The following is a 22,601-nucleotide window of genomic DNA, read 5'->3' on the forward strand; positions in this document are numbered from 1 at the left end:
CTTGCAACCTGCAGCAAGAAATGAGCATGTGGGCAAATATAAAATGTGATTTTTTTTTTTTTCTGTGGAGAACTGAGAACCTTCCAAGTTGTTTTTCTCACTGTAAAATTATTAATCAGACCTCAGTGCAATAAGAGCTTAGTGGAGTGTGAAAGAATGAGCAACCTGACATGCTTTATAGGCTTTGCCAACAGGCAGAAGGTAAATTTGCCAATGGGCAAAGCCTAATTGGAAGATATGTTTATATGTAGGTATTTCATTGCACTACTTAGTTCAAAACAGTATGTTTTGTGTCCCCTACAAAACTACGAATCTCCCAAGAGATTATATTTGGCACTTTATTAATTTGTAAGATTTCACTCCTTGCAATAAGAAGTAAGAGAACAGCAACTTGACCATAAATATGTGTAGAGAACCTTCCAATTAGGAAGTCTCCAGTAACCTCCATTTCGCATTCCCTGAACACCTGAACCTGAACTAATGTACTCACTTTAGAGTTTTCTTAATGCCAGGTGACAGTGGCTTCACATTTTTATATTTTAACAGCAACAATCACCCACTCCTGTGCTGACTCCAACAGAGCCCAAGACTGGATTTGCCTTCTGTAGAGGGAATCATCCACATTACGAAGTATTGCAAGAATACAGGCAACTATGCTGGGCAATGACAAGGCAAGAGAGGCTGAAGGAGTGCTTAAGGGCAGATCATATTTTCAGATAAAAACAAAGGAGCTTTTAAGGAAGTGTTGGAAAACGAAAGATGAAAAATATATCCTGCAGTGTTCCCACTGCCTGCTTCTCCTGTGAGGCATTGGCCTTCAATTTTGCAGCTACCCAGGCTCCAAAACGATGTGACAGCACCACAGAGAGTCTGGAAAATAGACCCTACAAACCACAGATCCTTTGGCAACACACTTGGCCCTTAGAGATCCTAAAAATCTAGGGAGGAAGGAAAGAATTAAGAGAGTCAAGAACATCATGGCTCAGCATCTGTGGAGAGCTTCGCTGGAAAATTGCTGTGAAGGGTAAAACCAGCCACTGCAATTCTTTTAAGAAACAGTCCCAATAAAGGTCATGTAGTGTCCTAGCATAGTTGCAGAAGATTTAAACTACTTTTTTGGGTGCTGCTTGTTCACAGCTAGGCTGGAGCAACTAGAAAGAAGCTTCTTTTTACCTACCCAACAAGTAAACTCCTATTCATTCTATTTTTGGTTCAATTTCTCAGCACCTCACCTCCAAGGTACCACATCCACATTGTATGCATCTCTCTTACTTCCACTGAAGATGCGTAATGTAATTTCCTCTCCCTTCTTGCCTTGCTTTCTGCCTATCACTGTAGTAAAGATACTGTATGTGCTTGAAACAGTAACATGCTGAAAATTTGAAGGTTTTAATTTTTAAAAGTATTTAATTGTTCTGTGATTTTGATTTTTACACTAGAATCAGGCACATGTATCGTCTCTTTCTAGTGCTATTTGACAGAAGCTTTAAGACTAAGGCGTTACTTTTGAGATGTCTTCTGTGTAAAGCACTACCAAAATTGCTAGTGCTATCTTCCAATTCTCATATCAAATAAGAAGGAAAATAATTTTGATAAATAGTGACCCTTCACAGCTCCTAAGCTTACCTAGAGAGATTTTGGATTTGTCACTTCTTTGTTTGAACAAAGTCATTCTCCATTCCCTAACGGTTCTTTCTGGTCTCTTATCCTTCAGGTGACAAAAACTGAGCTACACAAATGAAATTGCTATAATAAGAATTTGCCCTCTTCCTCTCCACCTACTTGAAGAGGTAAAAAAAACCTTTTCAAATGGCCAAATGATTCCCAAAACTGACACAGTGAAATGGAGCTGGTTCATCACCCAGGGCTGACAACTGTTTCACCAGTTCTCAAAAAATAAAAAACAAAAGGAGCAGATGGCAGGAGGAAGGAGACAGGGAGAAAATAGCTTCCCAGCTCAGAAATTAAAAAAAAACCACCAAACAGGATTGGAGATGCACTGAGAACTGAGTTGTAAAGTTGTGGCGAAAAGAAATGCTGTGTGATTATAGGGGACTGGGAGAAACATTTGATTTCCCTTGGAACTTGCAGCTGTTCAAAAAGGGGAGCTCCCAACAAAGAGCCTGTTTAATCATTTCAGGAAAAGGAGAAAAACTTATAAACCAAATGTGTTCTGGGAATTACTCAGTTGATGCCAGAGGTTATAGAGACAGCTCTGCGCAGGGATCGTTCCTCTGAGTGCTCCCGTAGGATGACTGAGCTGGAACAGCTGCTCCTCAGTAGGGTGCATATGGTGTTGGAACAGGATGTGCTTTAGATAGTGTGGGGACAAACAGTTGTCATGGAGCATCTTTTAACTCAAAGACCAAGCGAGTATCTAATGTCCCACAAAGTGAAAATCCAAAGTGACACCCCTCTTTCATGGGATTATGAATATTGATTCCTCTGCCTTGCTGTCACTTTACCTTCTTGGGCCTTCTTGTGTTGCAGAAAGGGTGTTAACAGTGTGTTTGCATGGCATTGTTATATTTATTGTTTGTTTTTTTTAATTTCTCTGAGCAATTCAGTTCAGGTTTGCTCAATCCATAAATTTATTCCTAATGTGTTTCGGTTTGTTCTCAGTACTGTGTATGTGCTGCTCAAGTAGCAGGACAATGTATCTCTGAATTCACCATGGTTTTTTCTTGTGGCATGTTATACACAGATATCTTCCCAGGGCTCACAGATCTGCAAGTCTCTCAACAGCCATAGTATCTCAAAGGCATTATGCTAAGAAGCAGCAGGAATTTATCAGGCAAGCAAGTAGGACGCATACAGTGATGAATGGCTTTTAGCCTCCCCATAAGTCTGCAACACCTGCACTTCATTCTTTCAGAAGCATGCTCTATTCAGGGCAAATATATCCTTTCCTTGCTTTGTCAAGAGTACACCATTTTTCTGTCCTTTCCTAGGCATCCAGCGAAGGTACCCATAGCCTTAAGCCTATAATGCTCTTGTATTTCAGAGAGACTATTCATGTTCACAAGTTTTCTTTATTTGTCTGGAAATTTCTTTGGGCCAAAGGATCCTAGGCTTTTACTTTTTATAAAGGCTCTAAGAAACTTGTGCATGTTTCCTGGGGCTTCTTCAGCCCATGTTATGGAAATAGTAGCAGATGATCCATAGCAATCAACTACATCTATTGCTAAAATGAGGAAATGTCTTTTCTGCTGCCAAACACTCTGCAAAGACCAGACATGTCTCATCAAGCATCCTATCTCCACCAAATCATCAGCATCTTCCTAGACATTATTAAATTTTATAATATGACACAGCAGCACACTCCTCTCAACATCATAAATCTCTGTGACAGCAGGCCCAACAACTACTGATTTACTTACAACATGTAAATTAGCTACTGACTGGTTGCAACCAAAAGCAGGCAAGCTTCCAGGTGGTGATGGCAATGTTCTGCTGATGATTGGAACCAGAATTGCATAAGCTTTTAAGAAAATGGCTTTTGTCCTCTTGATGTTCTGCTACAGTTATCCCAGTTGTTCAGAACTACTCTCTCCTACAATTGTGCTACTCATCAAACCCCAGAAATACTCTTCCACTGAGTAAATGTCTTACTTTACGTGGAGTAATTGTTCAATTTCTTTCTCTTCTTCCATTAATTGTATCATCCCAGTACCAGCAGCTCTGTGGAAAGCAGAGTCCTGCCTGTTTGCATAAATCCCGACAGGATTTATGCCATGCTGGCAGCTGTATGCCTGGTACCAACTGGCATCCAGCTTGGACTCTGCCACTGAACGCCAGCGCAGAAATACAGCTAGCAAATTTAACGGGTGCCTGAAGAGAAACTCTGAATTGCTGTTCAACACAGTTGAAGAGTTCCTGAAATTTCTGGTAGTAATCCCCAAACACACACAATATAAAATCTAGGTTGCTATGGGATAAATCTCTAGAATGCTCATTAAGTTAAACTAGTGTTCTGTTTTGTGGATAAAGGGACTAATTCAGAAGAATGCATTTCAGTCCGCGGTCGAAGATGGCAGTTAAAGCTAATGAAATAGTTTGCCGGTAACATCATCTGGATGATGAAGGCCACAGGGACTGACCAGGAAGCTCTGTTCTGCTATTTACCCTCAAACCCCAGCAGCTGAGAGTTTTTTAAGTGTGCATAGGGCATATTCAGAACAGCTCTTCATTGCAATTTGAGAGTTTCTTAACCAGCTTTTCCTTCAGTAACTCTTCTTTTTTATTTTTTTATTTGTCGTTCTGTCTGAATGCAGGAAAATCAAGAAAGGAAGGAGCAAGCTGCCAAGTCTGAGAAAAGGAAGAAGCAGCTTAAAGGAGAAGATGCAAAGAGGCTAAAGGGAGAGTATGGAAAAAGCAGTACATTTAACAAAAATTCATTCTGTTTTTACTAGCCAGCCTTTTGTGAATTAGGAGGAAATTATCTGTTTAGCTGTGGCTGATCTAATACAAGGAGAGTGATTTAGCTGTGGATTATGTAGTTGTCAAGCAGATAGTATAGTACGAAAGACATCAATTTTCAAGTGCATGTGAACGCTTAGAAGAAATCATGATAGGAATGTCAGAAAAAATACCACTCCCAATGAGCAAGTTGCTACAATTTTGCTTAGAGGTGGGTAATACCCTGCTATTGCTCTGCATAGCTGTTGGCAGACTTTTAGGGGTGTAGAAAGTTGCGCACACTTGACCTTCACTGTGCTGTGTGACCGTGGTAGGCAAGTTGTGTCCCACGTTACTGTTACCACAACATTCGCTTTTTTCTGATTAGAGGTCTGATTCCTTAAAGCAGTTACGTGTGTGCTTAAAGGAGCGTCTGTGCTTTGTGGAAGAACAGATGACAGACACAAATGCAGAGAAGCGTTTGCTGTGCTGGGCCTCCCCGGGTGTGAAGCATTTCTGGTGCTAACATTGGCATGTGCATATTTTAAAATTTTATTTTGTCAAATACTTGACATCCACTTTCCTTGAAAATTTCTGCCAATAACATTTGGTTGTGATTCTTGATTCTTCAGAGAACCACTGCAAAAATGGCATTAGTAAATCTGAGTGGAGTTCATTTAAACATTACACTAGATGCTCGCCCCTTGGAAGACTGTGTTTTGCCTTGTATCTGGTGTCTAAATTAATGGCCTTCTTTTAGATACTTTCACAGTTACTCATCTTTAGACGCAGTTTTTAAAAATACATAAAACTCATTCAAAACTGACCAAAACAAGCTTTCATTATTGTCTTGACAAGCTGTACTGCAAATGTTTTACGTACTTTGCAATAATACCATGCTTAATGTAAAGCTGCAGATTAAAATAATAAACATTTTTTCTGTAAATACAGAAAAGTAACTTAATAAATGGTAAAATAAAATTATAAAGTGACATTCAGCAGCTGTAAGGATTAAAGATGTGCTTCAACCCTGTGAAAAAAAGGAGCACCAGACCAGAAGAACTTTCTGTGCTTCCAACACGCAGTTTAGATGGAACTGTCATTATTTTTAGTCCTTTGTGAGAAGGCGGATTTAATTCTTGGGGTATAACCTTCAACATGATAGAGCATTTAGACTCTGAATTATTTTTCAGCACCTATTTTAGAAAACTGTGCATAGCACTGGTGACAATGAGAATCAGGCAATTTTTAATCTATTTTAATCTTCATCAGGATACGGTGACATAAATTACAGAGGGTATCAGATCTGGTATGGCAGGATGTTGGAGCTCATCTTAACATTCTTCAGTCTATGCAAAACTTTTTTATTTTAATTATGTATTTAGCAAGTTAATTAGTTTCGGTATTTTCCTGATGTGGGGAATGAACAGGAAGTAATTCTGGTGAAACCCTACTAGCATGTGCTTAGAGGATTATCAAGGCCTGGTCCCGCGAAGAATTAAGCACATCTTTAATTTTGCAGGTATCCCCCCTGCAGCCAGCGATACACAGCACACGGGGTGATCCTGTCCGTAAATCTTTCAGGCCCCAGTACTACAGTCTTTGACTCTCTGACCTTAACTCCCGTCACATGCTCTGTCAGTGTCAATATCTGGTTTACCCAGCTGGCTGAGGATCATTTCTCTGCAGTTGACAGATCTGCCACGGACAGCAGCACACGGCAGCAGAGTCTCTTAGGGCAGGTGGTCTCTCACTCTCCCGCGTTCAAACAGAAGAGGTGAAGGCAGAAGCACGCATCGCTGATGTATTATTAGCAGCTTACAAGGGAGGGCTTGCAGCTGCTGGAAATTGCTGAGAACCAAGCTGAGTCAGAAATTGTTACCAAAATTCAAATGTATGGCACAATTAAGAGAACAGAGCAGTATCTTACTTGGTTCCATGTATCAAAACACAGCTTTTCTGTGAATAAAATTTACGATATGATTTCCTAAAAAATTCTGCTGACAGGCTTCTGCTGGTTCCAGAGACTCAGACATCTAGGGTTTTTTTTTTAACTCCTCTGAACATGCATTTACAGTAAGATTTTTTTTCCATGCTTGATAATGGATTAAGCAACTATCTTGTTTTATTTGCTTCAGCTTCTCTTGCAGCAGGTTCCATTACTGAGCATTTAAAATCTTCAGAAAAATTGTATCAGATACTGGCGAAGACCACTTCCATATGCTGTTTCAAGAGAAATAACACATAAAAAAATATATGTATGTTATTGCAATAGAAATAACGTATAGAGGTTTCTTTAGGTAACCAAGTGGAAAAATGAGCTGTTTCTAATGGAAATTTGGGGACACAGCTAATGACCAGAGTAAGCAACAGAACAAAAACACTTAAGAACAAAATACGGAAATATGCAGTCAAATATCTGGTGAGAATTTATATATGTCACTCTATTACTGTAACTGCAGCAGAAAATTAAATGCTATTAAAGGATGAAGAGCCAATAAACTGTACTGATGAACAGTACAGGAGTTCCGCAGCATAACTACCATCGTTACATATAAAAACCAACTGCAAAAGCAGACCCCCAGTCCAGTTTCTTATGTTGAGATATTCAGGGTCAAATACAAGAGTTTTTCTGTGGAAAAATTCTTATTGCCTGTACTTACACAGCACTTACTCTTTTGGCTGTCAGTAACAAACCGGTGAAACGTCGTCAGCATAAATTGGTCTTGCAATAGTAAAAGCATCTAGTCTTCAAGAGCTGGGAAAATAAGCAAATGTTCTTCTGCTAAAAGCTTACTGATTATTGGGTTACTGTGGTATTCCTAGGATTTGCTGGTTTAAAGCATGTAATAATGTTTTAAAAAACTGTATATTAAGGACAAGTACAACTTTCAATGCAGAGTTTACTTACAACTGCATTGTACTCTAGTATGTATTTGTAATCCAGGATGTCTTCCACTTTTGTATATGTTTATTTTAGTAAACAGAGCTAAACAAATGTACCTGAACCTGTGAAGCTTATTAGGTGAGGTTTTAAATCATATACTAGCAGATAAGATCCCAAGTGACTGCTTATCCTGTGCTGATTCTGAATACAGCCTCAGTATTTTTATTTTATTTAAGTGGCACTATTTTCAGGTACAACTACAAGGACAGACTATCTGGCTCTTACTCTCCTAAAGAAGATGGTGAATAAATGAGAAAAAGCTTTTGGATTGCATTTGACAATACAAAACTATTAAGCCGTGACACTAATTCCACATGAATTCTAGAAAACTGCAAAGATCTTTTTTAAAAAAAAAGCTTGACCCCATGCCCCACAGTTCAATGAGTGTGCCACACTTCTTTCCCTGGGAGCCTGGCAGACTTCAGGCCATGCTCTCACAGGCATAAAGCAGCATAACCATATTCCAATGCACCTTTAATCACTTTTTAAAATATAAACCCCCCTGCAGAATCTCCAACTCATATTGGCTGGTGAGGTGACTCAAATTGAGCTCATTTCATTAAAATGTATTTTTAAATATTTCCGCCGACTTTATGCAGTCTTGTTTCTGTGCATATATACTCAAACAGCTGAAATAATGTGAAGCAGCCTCTGGTTTTGGTATCAGCTCGATTACTTGTTGGGCAGAAAATGATGTCACATAATTAGAGAGCTCACCATAGGATGCCAGAGACTAACATTGGTGTTCACATCTCTAGTCAGGAAAAACAGACCTGAGCCAGTCAGTGTCTGTCACATCACAGCTGAGACCCTTAACTCTTCAGCGAGCCTGTGGTCATAGTCCAGATACAATCTGGGGGGGCATTTGCTCTGGTTTATACATTCACTGTCCGTGACAGAGGGACCCGGTGGCAAAGCAGAATACCCAACACGAGACCCCCTCACAGCTTGATGCACCAAGCTGAGCTGTGGGATAAATTGCCTGTGCCCACTCACAGACATGTAGGTGATCACAGAATTAGGTGGCATCTGAGCAGCTTTTTAAGTGTTGCTTAAGTGTTTGACCTGAGCTTCTAAACAGGTAGATATGTACTTTCTGAGGGTTTGGGCAAAAGTCTGACAAGTCAGAAAAGACTGGCAGCACTGGGATTTACGCAGTTAGTAAAGCTGGTCTAACTCAAAGCAGTTAATGCTGAATCATTTTTGCCTAACCTCTTCTCAAAAAATGCCCAAGGACACAGGAATCCTGCAGCCTGGACAAACTGCTGCTGTGCTAAGATGGTGCTAAAATGCTGCTGTGCTAAAATGCCATCCTTAGGAGCAGTGTTGGAGCAAGGCTGGTTTTATTCCCAGCTTCTGTTTCAAGCTTAATAAAGATTTATATGCCTGCAAGTTTGTCCACATTTATCAGATCAGTCGGTTTAGTCTAGTATGAGATCATAGAATCATAAAATCATAGAATCATTAAGGTTGGAAAAGACCTCTAAGATCATCTCTTCCAAGTGTCAACCCATCACCACCATGACTGCTAAGAAGCAAACTCTTCATTTCATCCTACCCACCAGAGAGACAACACGCTCCCACTCCTTTTTAACTTGCAGCAGCTTTTTACATATTTGGAGGCTGTTATCATGTCACCTCTGGTCTTCTTTTTCCTAGACTAAACAACACCAGCCCTTTCAGTTTTTCATCCTGGGGCTTTCCTAGTTTTTCATCCTAGGGTTTTCCAAATCTGTGATCATGCACTTGTGGCTCTCTTCTAGATTGTCTTCAACTGGATCTCACCTTCCTCGCAGTGCAGTGCTGGATCTCCAGCTGGGCGGTTCAGTGGGGCTGAGGAGAGTGGAAGGACATCCTCCTGCATTTTACGGGTCGTTCTTCCATCTCAGCATGATATCTGACTTCTTTTGCAACCATAGGACATTTTGACTCCTATTCAGAGAAACATCCTGGTCTTCAGCATGATTCTTGTTGCTTCCAGCTTCATGCCATCTGCACATTCAGTAGGTGCACTCTCCATTTCATGCTCCAAGTCTTTCATGGGAACAGAAAAAAATTTGAACCACGGACAGAGCCTTTACGATTTGATGTGTGCTTTGTCCAAATAAATCATTCTTTACTACTCTCAGAGTATAGTCTTTCACATGCTTTTGCACCATTTTACTATTTTTACCAGGGCTGTGAACAAACAAGTGTTTGGTAAAAATGTAGTTTTGAAAAGAAAAAGTACTGTTTTGGTTGATATATTCTGCATTAAATCTGAAGTGCACTGCTTTAATCATGTGTACATATTTGACTCCTATTAGTTGCCCTAAAATAAAAAGCACTGCATTTTTTTAGCTAAGAAGGCAAATGCTTGAAAGTTTTCCTGTGAAATTACAAAGGTCATCTGTTGTCAGGTAAATTGGTTTTAATGGAAGGGCTCCGAGGAACAGGGAGCTCCTCTGAGATACAGACACCGATCACTGAGCTACTGGTTCACTCCTTTCGTCAGCACCCAGCTCCGGGTGATGCACAGGGAATGGGGACACTGTATACCTGCAGCCCTTACAAGTTGCATGTCACTCTGCATGACCTCACTGTTAACTCCATGTATTACTCAATTTAAAAGTCAAACATTTGCTTTTACCTGAGCAAAATCTTCAAGGTTGGATTTTTTTTTCCATCTCACACATCAAAATGGATTTAAATCCATTTACTTTGGTGGACTTGAGATGAGTTTGCATTTAAGTTGGTGTAAGAAGAATAATAAATCACTTCAAGTAATGAACTGCTTCATATTATTTCTATGGTGAGTTACACGGTTTCAACTTTTATAAAGAGAAATTGTCCCCTGGTTGGTTAGTTTGCTTGACAGTTTTCTTACTAGTTCAGTAATTTTTTCACGTAAAACTGTTTACAAAAATGGAAGGTGTGACATAGTTGGCACTGGAAAAAAAAAATACAGCTGGAGTTTCTGACCATCTCAGAATGACAGCGGATCTGATAACAGTGGATCTGATTACAGAAATGCTGAAGAGAACATCAAAAAATTTTCAAGTTTGCTACATCTGAAATAACACAAGAAGAAAACCCCAGCATATTTTCTGGCTATTAAGAACAGAGAAACTGACCTTTCTTTGCACAAAAAAATGCAGAAACTTCCACCAAGCTAGTCACTTTGAAGATATATGAAATTTTCTAACTTATTCTTTGTGACTGAGAGCCATAAAGAACAAATAGCTGAAAACGCTGTCATCTCCTGTTAAGAAGGCTAGATTCTGTCCCTAAGCAGGACAATTTACATGTAGTCATGCCAGGATGATTTGCTTTTAATAAAAGCAGAGCATAACCAAAAGCCAACCAACCAAACAAAAGAACAGCAACAACATTACTTTGGAAAAAGATTTGAGTTCCTACACTAATGAGTGTAGAGTATCATATAGAGAGAAAAAAAGCCATGCAGGAATGGCAATGCTAAAGGCCATAAAAATAACAACAAATACAACTCTGGGATCCTCTCTGACTTCAGAACGGAGCTGTATACAGCTTCTCCTGCAGAGGAACAGCACCGGGAATATGTATTTCTTGCAGCAAAGGGTATTTTTGCATTCTAGCTGTGTGGAGCTGGCTCACAAGCCATCAGTTCTGAGGAGAATTAGTGTGTGTGTGAGGGAACTGAGTGACACCACTGCTACATTTTGCTGTCCCTGGGGCTCGTGTTTTCAAATTGTAAAAGCAACGGTAAATGTAATGCCTGACAAATACTTATTACACAACAAGATGACACAATTTTTGTTATTTAATGGACAAAATTATTTTGGTATTAAGCAGCAAAAAAATCTGAAAGATTTGATGGAAAAGTAAGGAAAGCTTTAGAGGAAATTTTGAAGGAAAATAAAAGCCTGGAGGGGAATGAAACGGGATAATGTACAAAAGGGAAAAGCAAAAGTAGAGACGGATCACTCTGGCACCAGCTTCCTTTGCCAACTCTCAAGACAGACCCAATGCAGTAGACATGCACTTCATTAAGGGACTCAGTGTGGTGTGGAGTATGGGGCAAGTGCAACTACAAAGGGAGCTAAGGTACCAGGCAAAGAGAAGTTCAACTCATGAACAGGAATTTCCGCTGCATAGCAGGGCCAGGCTGGCTGCAAATGACTGAGATCATAGACCAGTGCAGAAGCTTTTCTTACGAGGTCCACAAGCTGTCAGTGCGTGGCTGCAAAGAGAAACACGGCCCGTGCTGGCTATTCCCATGTCAGGTGGAACAAGTTCAAGCTCAACTGGGATGCTGGGGAGCTCTAGACTGGCTGGTACCAGGGCAAGCAGTCCAAAGAGTTTGATGCAACGCCTATGCTTGAGGAGTTGTGGCCAGACATTTGGTGTGCATTAGACCACAGGAACCACGTCTTAAAAGACTTCACAGAAACTTCCCATCCCTACAACTGAAATAGTGGTCAAAATAAAAGTAAAGGTTAAAATTCTACAATGCAAAATTCTGAAACGTGAGCTGGAGGTTTGTCTTCCAGGCTATGTTAGATTGCACATGGCGTCTGGCTGTGAACATATACGTGAAATACCAAGCAGCTGTATGTGCATGTGGAGTGCCAATGGCAAAAAGAGGTAGCAGCATTTCAGTGTGTGAGACACCAGCAGTGCAGTGAAGCAGTGTGGGAGAGGAGCTGAGTTTCATCACGCATGTGAAACTTGGCAAGGCCAGGAATGTCTTAGGTGAGATATTTCCAGCTGAAAGGAGAAGACATTAATTCCCGTGTAGAGGATACTATGGAACTTCACATGGACCACAGTGTAGAACTTTAACTGCCCATGTTCAAGAACCATGAACCAAATTCAGAACAGGTGCAGGACAGGCAGATGAGAACAACCAGCAAATTGAGAGACGGTCTTTAGAGGAGAAGAGTAAAAAACCTTGTCTCTTTCTGTCGAGCAAAACAAAGCCCAAGACTGGATGTAATTCCTTCTATAAATACTACACAGGAAAGGGAGAGGAAGAAGTATTTGAATTAAATGGCAACATCAACCCAGAACATATGGATATAAATTGGCCAGAAGGGTGGAAATTAGCAGAGGTTTCTAACAGAGCAGCTCTGGAACAGTTATTCAGTAGGAACAGCAAGGTGATGTAGGATTTAGTTGACTGCAGTAGCAGGGCAAACTAGGCTCAAACATCAGGAGCTCCCTTCCAGACCTCTTTTCCGTATTTATCATCTCCGCTGAGCGATGCCAAATACTCAGCTGGAGCACCCAGAACGTTAAACCTTCCCAGCCTCCTTTTCCTACAGGAAATATTGCAAATGCTAGAAAGGAAGCAGAGCAAATGTCTGCTCTGGTTGCCACCATGAAGGCTTACAAGGTGCTGGAGTCTGGAATATGTTCTATACCACTTCTATGCACACACACATGTAAACTCATACATATATGTGTATATGAATGGGTAGATGCTTGTATACATATACACATGCACACATACTGACCCAGTATACAGAATCATAGAATCATTGAGGTTGGAAAAGTCCTATAAGATCATCAAGTCCAATCATCAACCCAACAGCACCATGCCTGCTAAACCATGTCCCACAGTGCCATGTCTGCACGTTTTTTGAACACCTCCAGGGATGGTGATTCCACCACTTCCCTGGGCAGCCTGTTCCAATGTCTGACCACTCTTTCAGTAAAGAAATTTTTCCTAATATCCAATCTAAACCTCCCTGACACAACTTGAGGCCATTTGTACGTGTTTGAAATGAGCTGTACATGCTGCTGTATTTCTCAGGAGCTCGTTTAAGTATTCCAGCACTTTCCTTTCATTGTTACACCAGAGTAATGGATTGTACGAGTACCTGTCTGCATTTTGGCCACTGCACACACATGTTTGTGTGATCTTGTATCTATCGTGGTATCTTGTCTGAGCCACAGTGTAAGAGAAGGAATGTGTCACTTGAAAATGCTGAATTTCTGTCACTTGCTCTTGGTGGTAATCACACACACAGATTTGCCAGAAGGAGTGCACAAGCAGCAGCTGGTGCAGTTGCTCCCGTCTGAAGCTGCAGCCTGCTATGTTCTGCTGGTGTTTTGCTTCTGTGCGTGCGTGTGTGTGCAGGCATGTACGTGCATCGATAGGCCTTGTACTAACACAGCTGCATGGGCTCAGACTAGTCTGTAAAGCTTCCACTTTCCAAATTGCTTTTTTAAGGACACAGTGCCATATGCCAGGAGCTAGAGAGTTCAGCGTTACAGAAAAAGCCAAGCCTAGCGAATGGCTCTTGCACGGGGAAGGGGTTATGGGTGCCAGGCACTGTCTGTTGGCCTGTCACACCAGGGAAGCAGGTGCGTAAACCTGTCCCTGTGACACAGCGCCACGCGCCCCGCTTGTTTGTCTCGCAGTGACGGTCCTGTGTTTTTCCAGATCAGTGTGTGAGTGTATGTGTGGCTGTGCATGTGCGCCTCGCCAAGATGGTCTCGGCTGCCTCAGGCCACCAGGACAGGGTATGTGTATGCCTGTCAATGGGGTACGTGCCAGCTGAGTAGCGACAGTCGTATGTATTTTAGGCTAGCGTGTGTGTCTGTCAAGCTCCAAGTGCGCCTGCCCGCGTTTCTCGGGCCAGCGGGTAGATGTTTGTGTCTCATGACCTGTGTGTGCCGGAGCAGCCTGTGTGCCTGTCCTTCTCCCTCTGCCTGTTGCGTATCGCGGGGTACTCCGAGGGTATCTGTGCACGTGCCAGGCTACCCTGCGCGTGCAGTTTGCTGTCTGTCTGTCAGCAACATGCCTCAGAGCAGCACCTGTGTTACAGCGACAGCGACCCGTGTTTCTCAGCCCAGTGTCTGTCTGTCTGTCAGCGACACGGGCTCATGCCCCTCAGGGCTCTGTGAGCGTCTCAGTGACACTGTCCCTGTGCCCAAGACCAGCGCGTGGGTCCGTCTCGCCGTGTCACTGTCACGCACACTCCAGCAGTGCTCATGTGTCTCACAGTGACAGTCACACACCTCAGGACAGCACGCGTCCACACGTCCCTGTGACACGGCCCCACAGACCTCAGACCACCGCGACACCCACATGCCCCGGACCCGTGCGTCGTGTCTCTGCATCACGCAGAGCCGTGTCAGCGGCACGGACCAGCTCGTGAGCGCACCTCACAGCGACACAGCGCTGCGTGACCCAGCGTCCATCCGTCCGTCTGCCCATCCATGCCACAGGCCTGGCTGCCTCAGGCAAGAGCGTGACTCAGGCCCACGTCCCCCCGAGCTGCCCCTGTCGCACGTGTGTGCCTCGGGACTGTGCGTGCCTCACGCTGCCACAGCCCCTGCGCCTCGGCGGTCGGCGTGTGCGTCTGTGTGCGTGGAGACTGGGTGTGGGAGGAGACCGGGGGGGGGGGGGGGGGGGGGAACAACACGACGACTGTGTGTGTGTGTGTGAGGAGACCGTGTGTGTGTGAGGGGACCGTGGGGGGACGACGACTGTGCGTGTGTGTGAGGACACTGGGCGGGCGGGGCCTGTGCGTGTGAGGAGACCGTGCGTGGGGAGACTCTGTGCGTGTGAGGAGACCGGGGAGGGGGGGGGGGAAGGACGCTGTGCGTATGTGTGAGGAGACCGTGTGTGTGTGAGGAGACCGTGTGTGAGGGGGTACTGTGCGTGTGTGTGAGCAGACTGCGTGCGTGTGCGTGTGAGGAGACCCTGCGCCTGTGGAACCGCGCGGGGCGGCCGGCGGGGCAGCGGGAGGCGGCGGGGCGGCCGGCGGGGCAGCGGGACCCGCACGTCAGCGCGCCGCGCGGGGCGGGCGGCGGCGACGCCGTTAAAGGGCGGCGGGCGGCAGCGCGGCGCGGGCAGCGCGCAGGGACGGGGCTCGGCGCCGGCGGCTCCAGCTCCAGCCACCCTCCCTCCTACCCACCATGTCGGGCACCCGGGCGTCCAACGACCGCAGCAGCCACCCCGGCGGCGGGCTGAAGCGGGCGCGCAGCGAGCCGGGCGGTAACAAAGTGACGGTGGTGCTGGGGGCGCAGTGGGGGGACGAAGGCAAGGGCAAGGTGGTCGACCTGCTAGCCACCGAGTCGGACATTGTGTGCCGGTGCCAGGTGGGTGCCGGGCCGGCTCTGCCCCGCCGCTCCCCCCGCCCCGCGTTCCGTCCTCTCCTCGGCCTCCGCTTTACCCCCCGCTCCCCTCGCCCTCCTTCCCCCGCGGGTCCCCTCGCTCCCTCCCGTGCCGCACTCCCTGTTCTCCCGCCGGCCCCGTTTCCCTCCGCCCGCCGCCCTTATCTCCTGCCGCTCCTCGCTGCTGTCGGTTTCCTTCCTCCCCTCCCCGCTCCTTATTCCTCCTCCCCGTCCCCTCTCCCGGGGCGCGAATGTGCGCTGCTGTGGGCAGCCATGTGCGTGTGTGTCCTCCCCACTCCCCCCCCCGCGCTTCGAAATGCCACTCGGAAAGAAAAAGCCCTGAGCTATAAATATAAATAGCTGACCCCTCACGGTAAGCGACACAAGATGCCGAGGTGCCGTCGGGCGGGCGGAGGGAGGGGACGGGCCCCGCCGGCCCGGGCCGTAACGCTGGCGGGCGGGGCTCGGCGGCCCTCGGGGCAGCGCACCGCGGTGAGCCGGCCGGCGGGCAGCTGCTGCCGGGCCTCCTCGGTCTTCCCCGGTTCTGCTGCGGGGGCTTGGTTTTGGATAGGCGGGTTGCGTTCCCTGCAAAGTGCCTGGGAGTTTATTCTAAAAATGCTTTGAAATGGAACAAAGCAAGTGGTGTAAAAGTACCAGATTTAAACAGTTAGATGAAAACAGGGAATGTCTTACGTAGCTTTGCTTATACATAGTTTTGAATTGAATGCAATACAAGGATTCTTAAAACTGTTTGCCTACTATAAGCCAGATTAGACACCAAGGTGATCCCAAATAATAGTAATAAATTTTACAAGAACTGTTTTCAAGTTCTATAAGCATATTAGACCAATGCAGCTAATAATCTGTTCAGCTGTCCTTGTAAACCAGTTGACTGTATGAAGTCGTCAGCTTAGTCCAGCTCATTTGGTATGTACTGTGAAATTCATTCCGCTTTAAAATGCATGATAGCTACTGAAAAGCTACAGATATCCTTGAAGCTGAGATGGTAAATCCAAGGACAATTGTGTAATGAAGTATATTATGTAAATAAATGTTGTCATGTGAGTTAAATATTTAGAAGGTGGAGGAAGCATTTTCAATTGGAACATTAAACTCCCAAGATCTTGCATCACCTTGGGGAGAAATTTCCTTGCAAAAGTTAGCTAATGAAAATGTATTATCAGGACTATAGCTGCTTTTCCATCTTTATTTCCCTCTACCCCCAATAATGTGTTGCTAGGAACTTAAGCACAGGTCTCATAATTGCTTTGGTGAGAAAAAAATAATTTAAAAGTTTTAGCTGAGGAGGAGCATTTTGTGTAGGCCCCAGTCAAACGGTGCTTTCATGTAGGCACACTGTTATTACTGCAAGGAATTGTATTGGTTCTTTTTAGACCTGCTTTTAAGGGATGCCCTGGGGCAGCTTTCAAGACGGATTTGCTGTCCATCCAGAGAATTAATTTGCAAACATAGCCCTCGGGTGCAGCCTCAGAATACACTTTGAAAGATACAGGACTCTGCATGCGTGAGTATACCGGGAGGGTTAGTGTGTTAACAACAGGCTAGACGGCTTAGATGGCTTAATACGCTGCCGGGCACTTGCAGGTTGTTTTTCTGTAGCCTAATGATGAGACCAGGGTGGATGGAAGGCAGGTGGATCTAGAGGAGCTCTGGACTCTTTTCAGAATAGTGTTCACTGGTGCACGCATGTACACATACCATGTGCATGAGACTTCAGCAGGAGTAGCAATGCACTGATTTAAATGCAAGTGTCTTCAGGATTAGAGTCTATGGAAGATGGTAAAACATTCTGTAAAATGAGAAAATACGAGTAATTATTTACTTTTCAGTAGCAAAAACTATACAACTTCAGTGAAAAGTAATTTAAAAAAATATTTAAGTGTGGTTTGTTTTTTTTTTCAAATTTGGCAGTGTTGATGATGCATTTGAAAAAGTTGTCATTTTAATAGCTTAGTACTTCAAGTATTTCATACTTTCAAAGCCAGTCATGCAAGTAGGTAACAGTGCATGATTTTTCCCTCTCTGAGAACTCAGATGAGACTGCTTAGTAAAGATAGGCATGTGTGTAAGCATGTGAACAGTACTCACTAGAGTTCAGTGAGTGATAATGGTAGGTGATTAACTTATAGGCCTAATTAGTTTGAGAGGGACTTCATTACTGCTGTTTAAAAAACCTCAGCATTTGGACCAGAGTCGTGCTTGCTTCACACTAGAAACTAAGAAAAACTTTTTTAGTGCAATAGCACTTGTGTACTAGAGTAGATTGCTTAAAAAAAAAAAAAAACAAAAAAAAAAAACACACCACTGAAGGTCTCCCTTATTAGACACTTGAGGCAAAAGTTCCATCAGGATGTTTCCTGATGTCCTGTCCACTCTGTTTGCTGAGACTTTGATAGAAACAGTGTTTACCAGCTTGTTTTAGTCCTCAGCAAAATGAAAGTAGGGAAAGCTAGAAAAGAAATGACTGAAAGGGGGATGTTTGTCTCTTAAAATGCTGCCTCAACTAGATTAATTCTTCATCACAGTAGGATACTCTTTGATCTAACATTTTTTAAAGCTTCCCTTCCCCCTTCAGAGTAGAATTTAAATTCAGGGCCAAATTTGGGTTTGAAGAGCTTTCTCAAAATAGTAGTACCCTAATATTTCTATGGAAGGAAATAATTTTCATTAAACATTTCTCAAGTGTTTTTAGCGTGTTGATTTCGTGAGAAAAATCTGTGACAGCTAGATTGCTGCAGAGAAAAATGAAATGGTGTTTCCTGGCATACTGGAAAGAAAGGCAAGCAGGCACATGGGAATAGGGAATCCTTTACAGCTACAAGGGAAGCTTCAAAATATGTTAAAGAAAATTCTGCATGAAAACTCTGGCCTCATTAATTTTCCTGAGTTATCAGAATTTGACTTCATATGAATTGAAGAGTCTGAATTTGTTGACCATGTTGTTTCTTTCTCTGTACCTTAGATTATACACAGTCTAAGTACAAGTGGATTATCGTACACATGATAATTCACTTTTCACACTAGTGACACTGAAATATGTGACAAAATGTAAACATGAAATCTTAGTTCACCTAAAGTAATTGATTTTATTTCACCTGTATACTTGAAGCATTCTTTGTGAAAGAGGGTGTTTCAATGAGGGTGAAAGATCTCTGGACATTTTCGTAGATGATGCTGAACAAAACTTTTCACAGACTGCTTTCATTAAAATACCAGATACACTGGCACACATACCCATATAAACAAGCAGAAAAGGTTTTCTAAATAAATGAATAACAACGGGCAGTTCAGGGTTTTTACAGAACTGAGTAGGTTTGTCTAAGTTCGGTTTTTATGGAGAACATCAAGAACATTTTTCCTTTAAATTGTTCTTTCAGCAAGCAAAAGCATTCAGAACCAGAACGATAGAGGCTAATACTTCTTTCCTGTTGTGGTCTCCTGAGGCATAGAACTGTTGCATTGCACTGTGCAATGCTTTGAATCACCAGTATATTTTCAGGGAAGGGTACAATCAAAGAGTTCACCCACAAATGTTTCATTTTGACGTTTCCTTTAAAAACATGGTCTGTGCATTTGCTTGAAGCTTTTAACTGTTAGAAAAAATGGAAGTTCACTTTTTACCTGCCTCTTAGCATGTTGTCATAGAACAGGAAGTCCTGATGTAAGCCTAAGCAATTTGGACACGTACATTAATGAAGACAGGTTTGGCATTGTTCAAAACATGGCTTCAGATCATGATTTCTTTAGTGGCAGCTCTCATTCCAGCTGCACATTTCTCACATCACCTCACATGTTGTTGTGTGGCTTCCTTCAGAACTAGACCTTGTGACTGGTTTTTAATTACATAATTTCTCAGATCTCGTTTGGATCATGATCACACAGTCAGCTGTCACAACTGCCGAGGTGATGTGCCTCCAGAGGCACCACTTAAACTAGATCTGTTCCGAAAAAGTCCTATGTGGAACTGCTGTAGTAAGTTCAGAGTTAACTGAGGACAGCTGGTGGTCATGCAGTTCTAGCTCTTTCCTTAAGCTGAGATTATGTAAGGAACACTTGTAATAATAACTTTTCACTGAACATGTTGACTGCACACTTCTGTATGGTTGTGAATGGAAAAGGAAACAGCATGCATTGTCATACATGGCAGGAGAAGGTACTTTGCCAAGAAATACATCTTTGCTAATAATGGTAAATTACTCGTGAGACACTTCCTCTTTTATAATTTAGCTGTGAACCCAGAATGTCTAGGAATTCCTGTTGTGGTGGAAAGTGAACAATTCTGCCTTTCCTCATGAAGTTTGCTTGTGCAGTATATTGTTTTTCAACAAAACATCCAAATGCACTGTAAGAGAATGCCCCATAAATGATTTGATTAAAAAATTTGAAGAGGAGGAAAGCCTGATGTGAAAGATGCAAAAAAATGTTGCTAGTAAATTAGTAGAGTCCCTGTGATGATAATCATAACCTGCAGTGGGATTGATCTCAGTTACTGAATAGATTGGTAAAACAGTCACAGCATAAATGCACGCCTTTCCTTCACTTCATACCCAAACCAGTGACAGTGATTCAGCAGCAGTGATTAGTCCGAGACTGTTTTTAAGGTTTTTTCAAGCCTTTGTTGCAGAGTTGCCCATGCCAATGCTGGATGTGTCAGACCTGTGACACTTCTAGCATCCAGAAATCTGGAACCAATCTGCCTGATGCTGTCAGCATTCCCTTAAGAACTGGTGTTGAAGAAACACCACCAAATTGTAGGAATGTAGTTGCAGTAAGAAGAGCTATTACTAGATTTGTTAAGCTTTGCATGTTAATGTGCTTTTATTTTTCACTAAATATGCAGCCACTTTTTAGAACATTTCCTCTGTCCAAGTCAGTATACTTTCAAGTTAAGAATTGCTTTGGTTTTAGAAAGAGATCATCTGATCTTTTGAGACAGATGGACAAAAATCGTAGTTGATGTTAATACGGAAGAAAAGCTAAGGAGGTTGGAAAAGGTACCAGAAAAACTTGCTGTTCAGGTCTTTTGTGGTTGAGTAGTTTGCAGTTATGTGGAGTGAAGAGATTTAGCCCAAATCTTATACCAAGGGCCTTGACTGGCTAGTTTTCTGGGTGTAGTAGATGTTAACAAATAAGATTGAGAATGGCTAACCAGTAAGAAAAGCCTGAGAAAGTTTTGGGTATGAGAATTGCTTGCAAAATGAGAGAAAGATCTAGGAAAGTGTGAAAGGACGTCCCCAACACTTACGGTACAAATAACTGTTACTATTATTATCGGTTTCCTTATTTTCTTATTCTACTGTTTTAATGAATGCAAAGTAAATACCATATATGTTAGAAATTATATTCTGAGGAATGCAAAAAAATATACTGTGAGCAAGTGATTGAATAATAAAACCCAAATGTGGCAGAAATGCCAGACAAGAAATTTTTCTCAGTGGTTTAGGTGTGAGACAGGGTGGTTTCTTTTGTTCCACTGTTGTGCTGCTGACATGGCAGGGCAAGGCAGCCACAAGTTGTTGTGAAAGTCTCTGTTGATCATGAGCTGCTGGAACTGTTTGCAACGGGAATTAAATTAGGGCAGTTTTATGTGATGATTACGTGGAGTTCCAGAGCTTGTGGGCTACTGTTTTTCTCTGCGTGTATGTATCGTGTTGCTCTCCTTTCAGTGAGACTTAACCCCGATGTTTAGTATAATTTCTTCCTACAGGATAAAGTAGCATGTAAAGGCTTTAATCTGCTAATGATTTAGTGCTTGATGATCTTCAGTGAAGAGATTGATGACCTTGTAGTCATGAGTGTTCGGTGACTTCTGGACTGTTGTTTTTGATTTCCCTAATGTTTGGAAAGGTTGATAATACCGTTTGCATGCACATGTACATTCATATAGGCATATTGCTTTGTAAGTAACTTTTTGCAAGATTCCCTGCAAAAACCAGGTAGGTTTTCTTTTGCTATTCAACATAGGAAAGGGTTCATTAAGTGTGAGTGGTTTCCTTAGCTGCAATAAAGAAGTCCACCCTTTCAAAATTGAAACTTTTTGTGACAATGTGTCATTTGTAACATTTTACCCAAATTTTACTTTTTATTTTGCTTACACATATTTAAATGCTACACTATATCATTTTAGGATTTAGAACAACATGGTGACACTGCTATTTTAAACTAGCCTCTCCTTTGGGCATCAGCGAGATCATCTCAGGACCACCAGGATTATAAATACTGTATGAGAAGGTCAGGTTTAAAGTTTCCAAATCTCCATAAGAAAGCAAGCTTAATTTTCAATCCCTTTCATAAAGCCTGATAAATGTATTATCCTCTACAAGCATCAAAAGAAAACAGCTGAAAATTAAACTGAAATGACATCTGTTCTGTTTCATTCCTGGTGTAACTCACTGGCTGTTGTTAACTTGTTTACAGATAAAAGAAAAGTTGTGCTCATGTCCTTGGATCATATTACTTCCCCCAGGGACATGACTACACTTCTTCGGAAGAGAGGACTAAAGATGAGCAGTCACGTCTACATTTTTCATGTTCCATTTCCTTTGTTTTGGGATTCTGCTAACATTATTCAGAATGCTTTTTCCACTACAGTATTTTCTGTTAATCTACCCTGAATTCATTATTTCAGTTACATTTTCTGCTGGAGTTAGGTGTGTGTTTTGTTGTGGTGGTCTGTCGTAGTAGATTGTTTTTACGTCGTTTGACCAAACTTTGAATTCAATTTGAGAGAAAATAACTAGAGTTTAAGAGTGTCTAGTTTGTCTACACTGACTGCTGTTTAAAAATGGATTTGAATTAGACCTGGCTTTTCCAGTTGCGTTTTTCAGGTTTTGAGGAAGACCAAGGCCTCCATTTAAGTTAGGGTCACTTTTCATTTGTAGTAAAGGAAGATTACTACGTTATTAGTGCAAAACATGATATGAGCTTTCTTTTGGATATTTGCATTAGAAATATTTTATATATTTCTTTAAAAGGTCAAAAGTTTTGCTCAGCTCTTCTCAAGAGTGTCCGTGTCTACGATCATACTAATTATTTCATTAGGCTTTAGAAGGTCTTCTTCCATGGGAATTCAGGAACTTCTGAAGAGATCACTATTGTAATTAGGAAGGTGGGATCTCTTTGAGACAGTGAGAAGGGGCACAGGAGG

General features: G+C 42.6%; 1 protein-coding gene across 1 annotated transcript in view; it reads left to right on the forward strand.

Moving 5' to 3' along the window:
• The first annotated feature begins 15,151 nt into the window (after positions 1 to 15,151).
• ADSS1 (adenylosuccinate synthase 1) overlaps positions 15,152 to 22,601 on the forward strand; it is a 29,528-nt gene continuing 22,078 nt past the window's right edge. Inside the window, exon 1 of the mRNA XM_075426719.1 lies at positions 15,152 to 15,418. Within this exon, the coding sequence (XP_075282834.1) occupies positions 15,236 to 15,418 (183 nt within the window). The 5' untranslated portion in view covers positions 15,152 to 15,235. The remainder of the gene's footprint in view (positions 15,419 to 22,601) is intronic.

This window comes from Opisthocomus hoazin, chromosome 7 (genome assembly GCF_030867145.1).
Source record: "Opisthocomus hoazin isolate bOpiHoa1 chromosome 7, bOpiHoa1.hap1, whole genome shotgun sequence".
NCBI classification, from domain to species: domain Eukaryota; kingdom Metazoa; phylum Chordata; class Aves; order Opisthocomiformes; family Opisthocomidae; genus Opisthocomus; species Opisthocomus hoazin.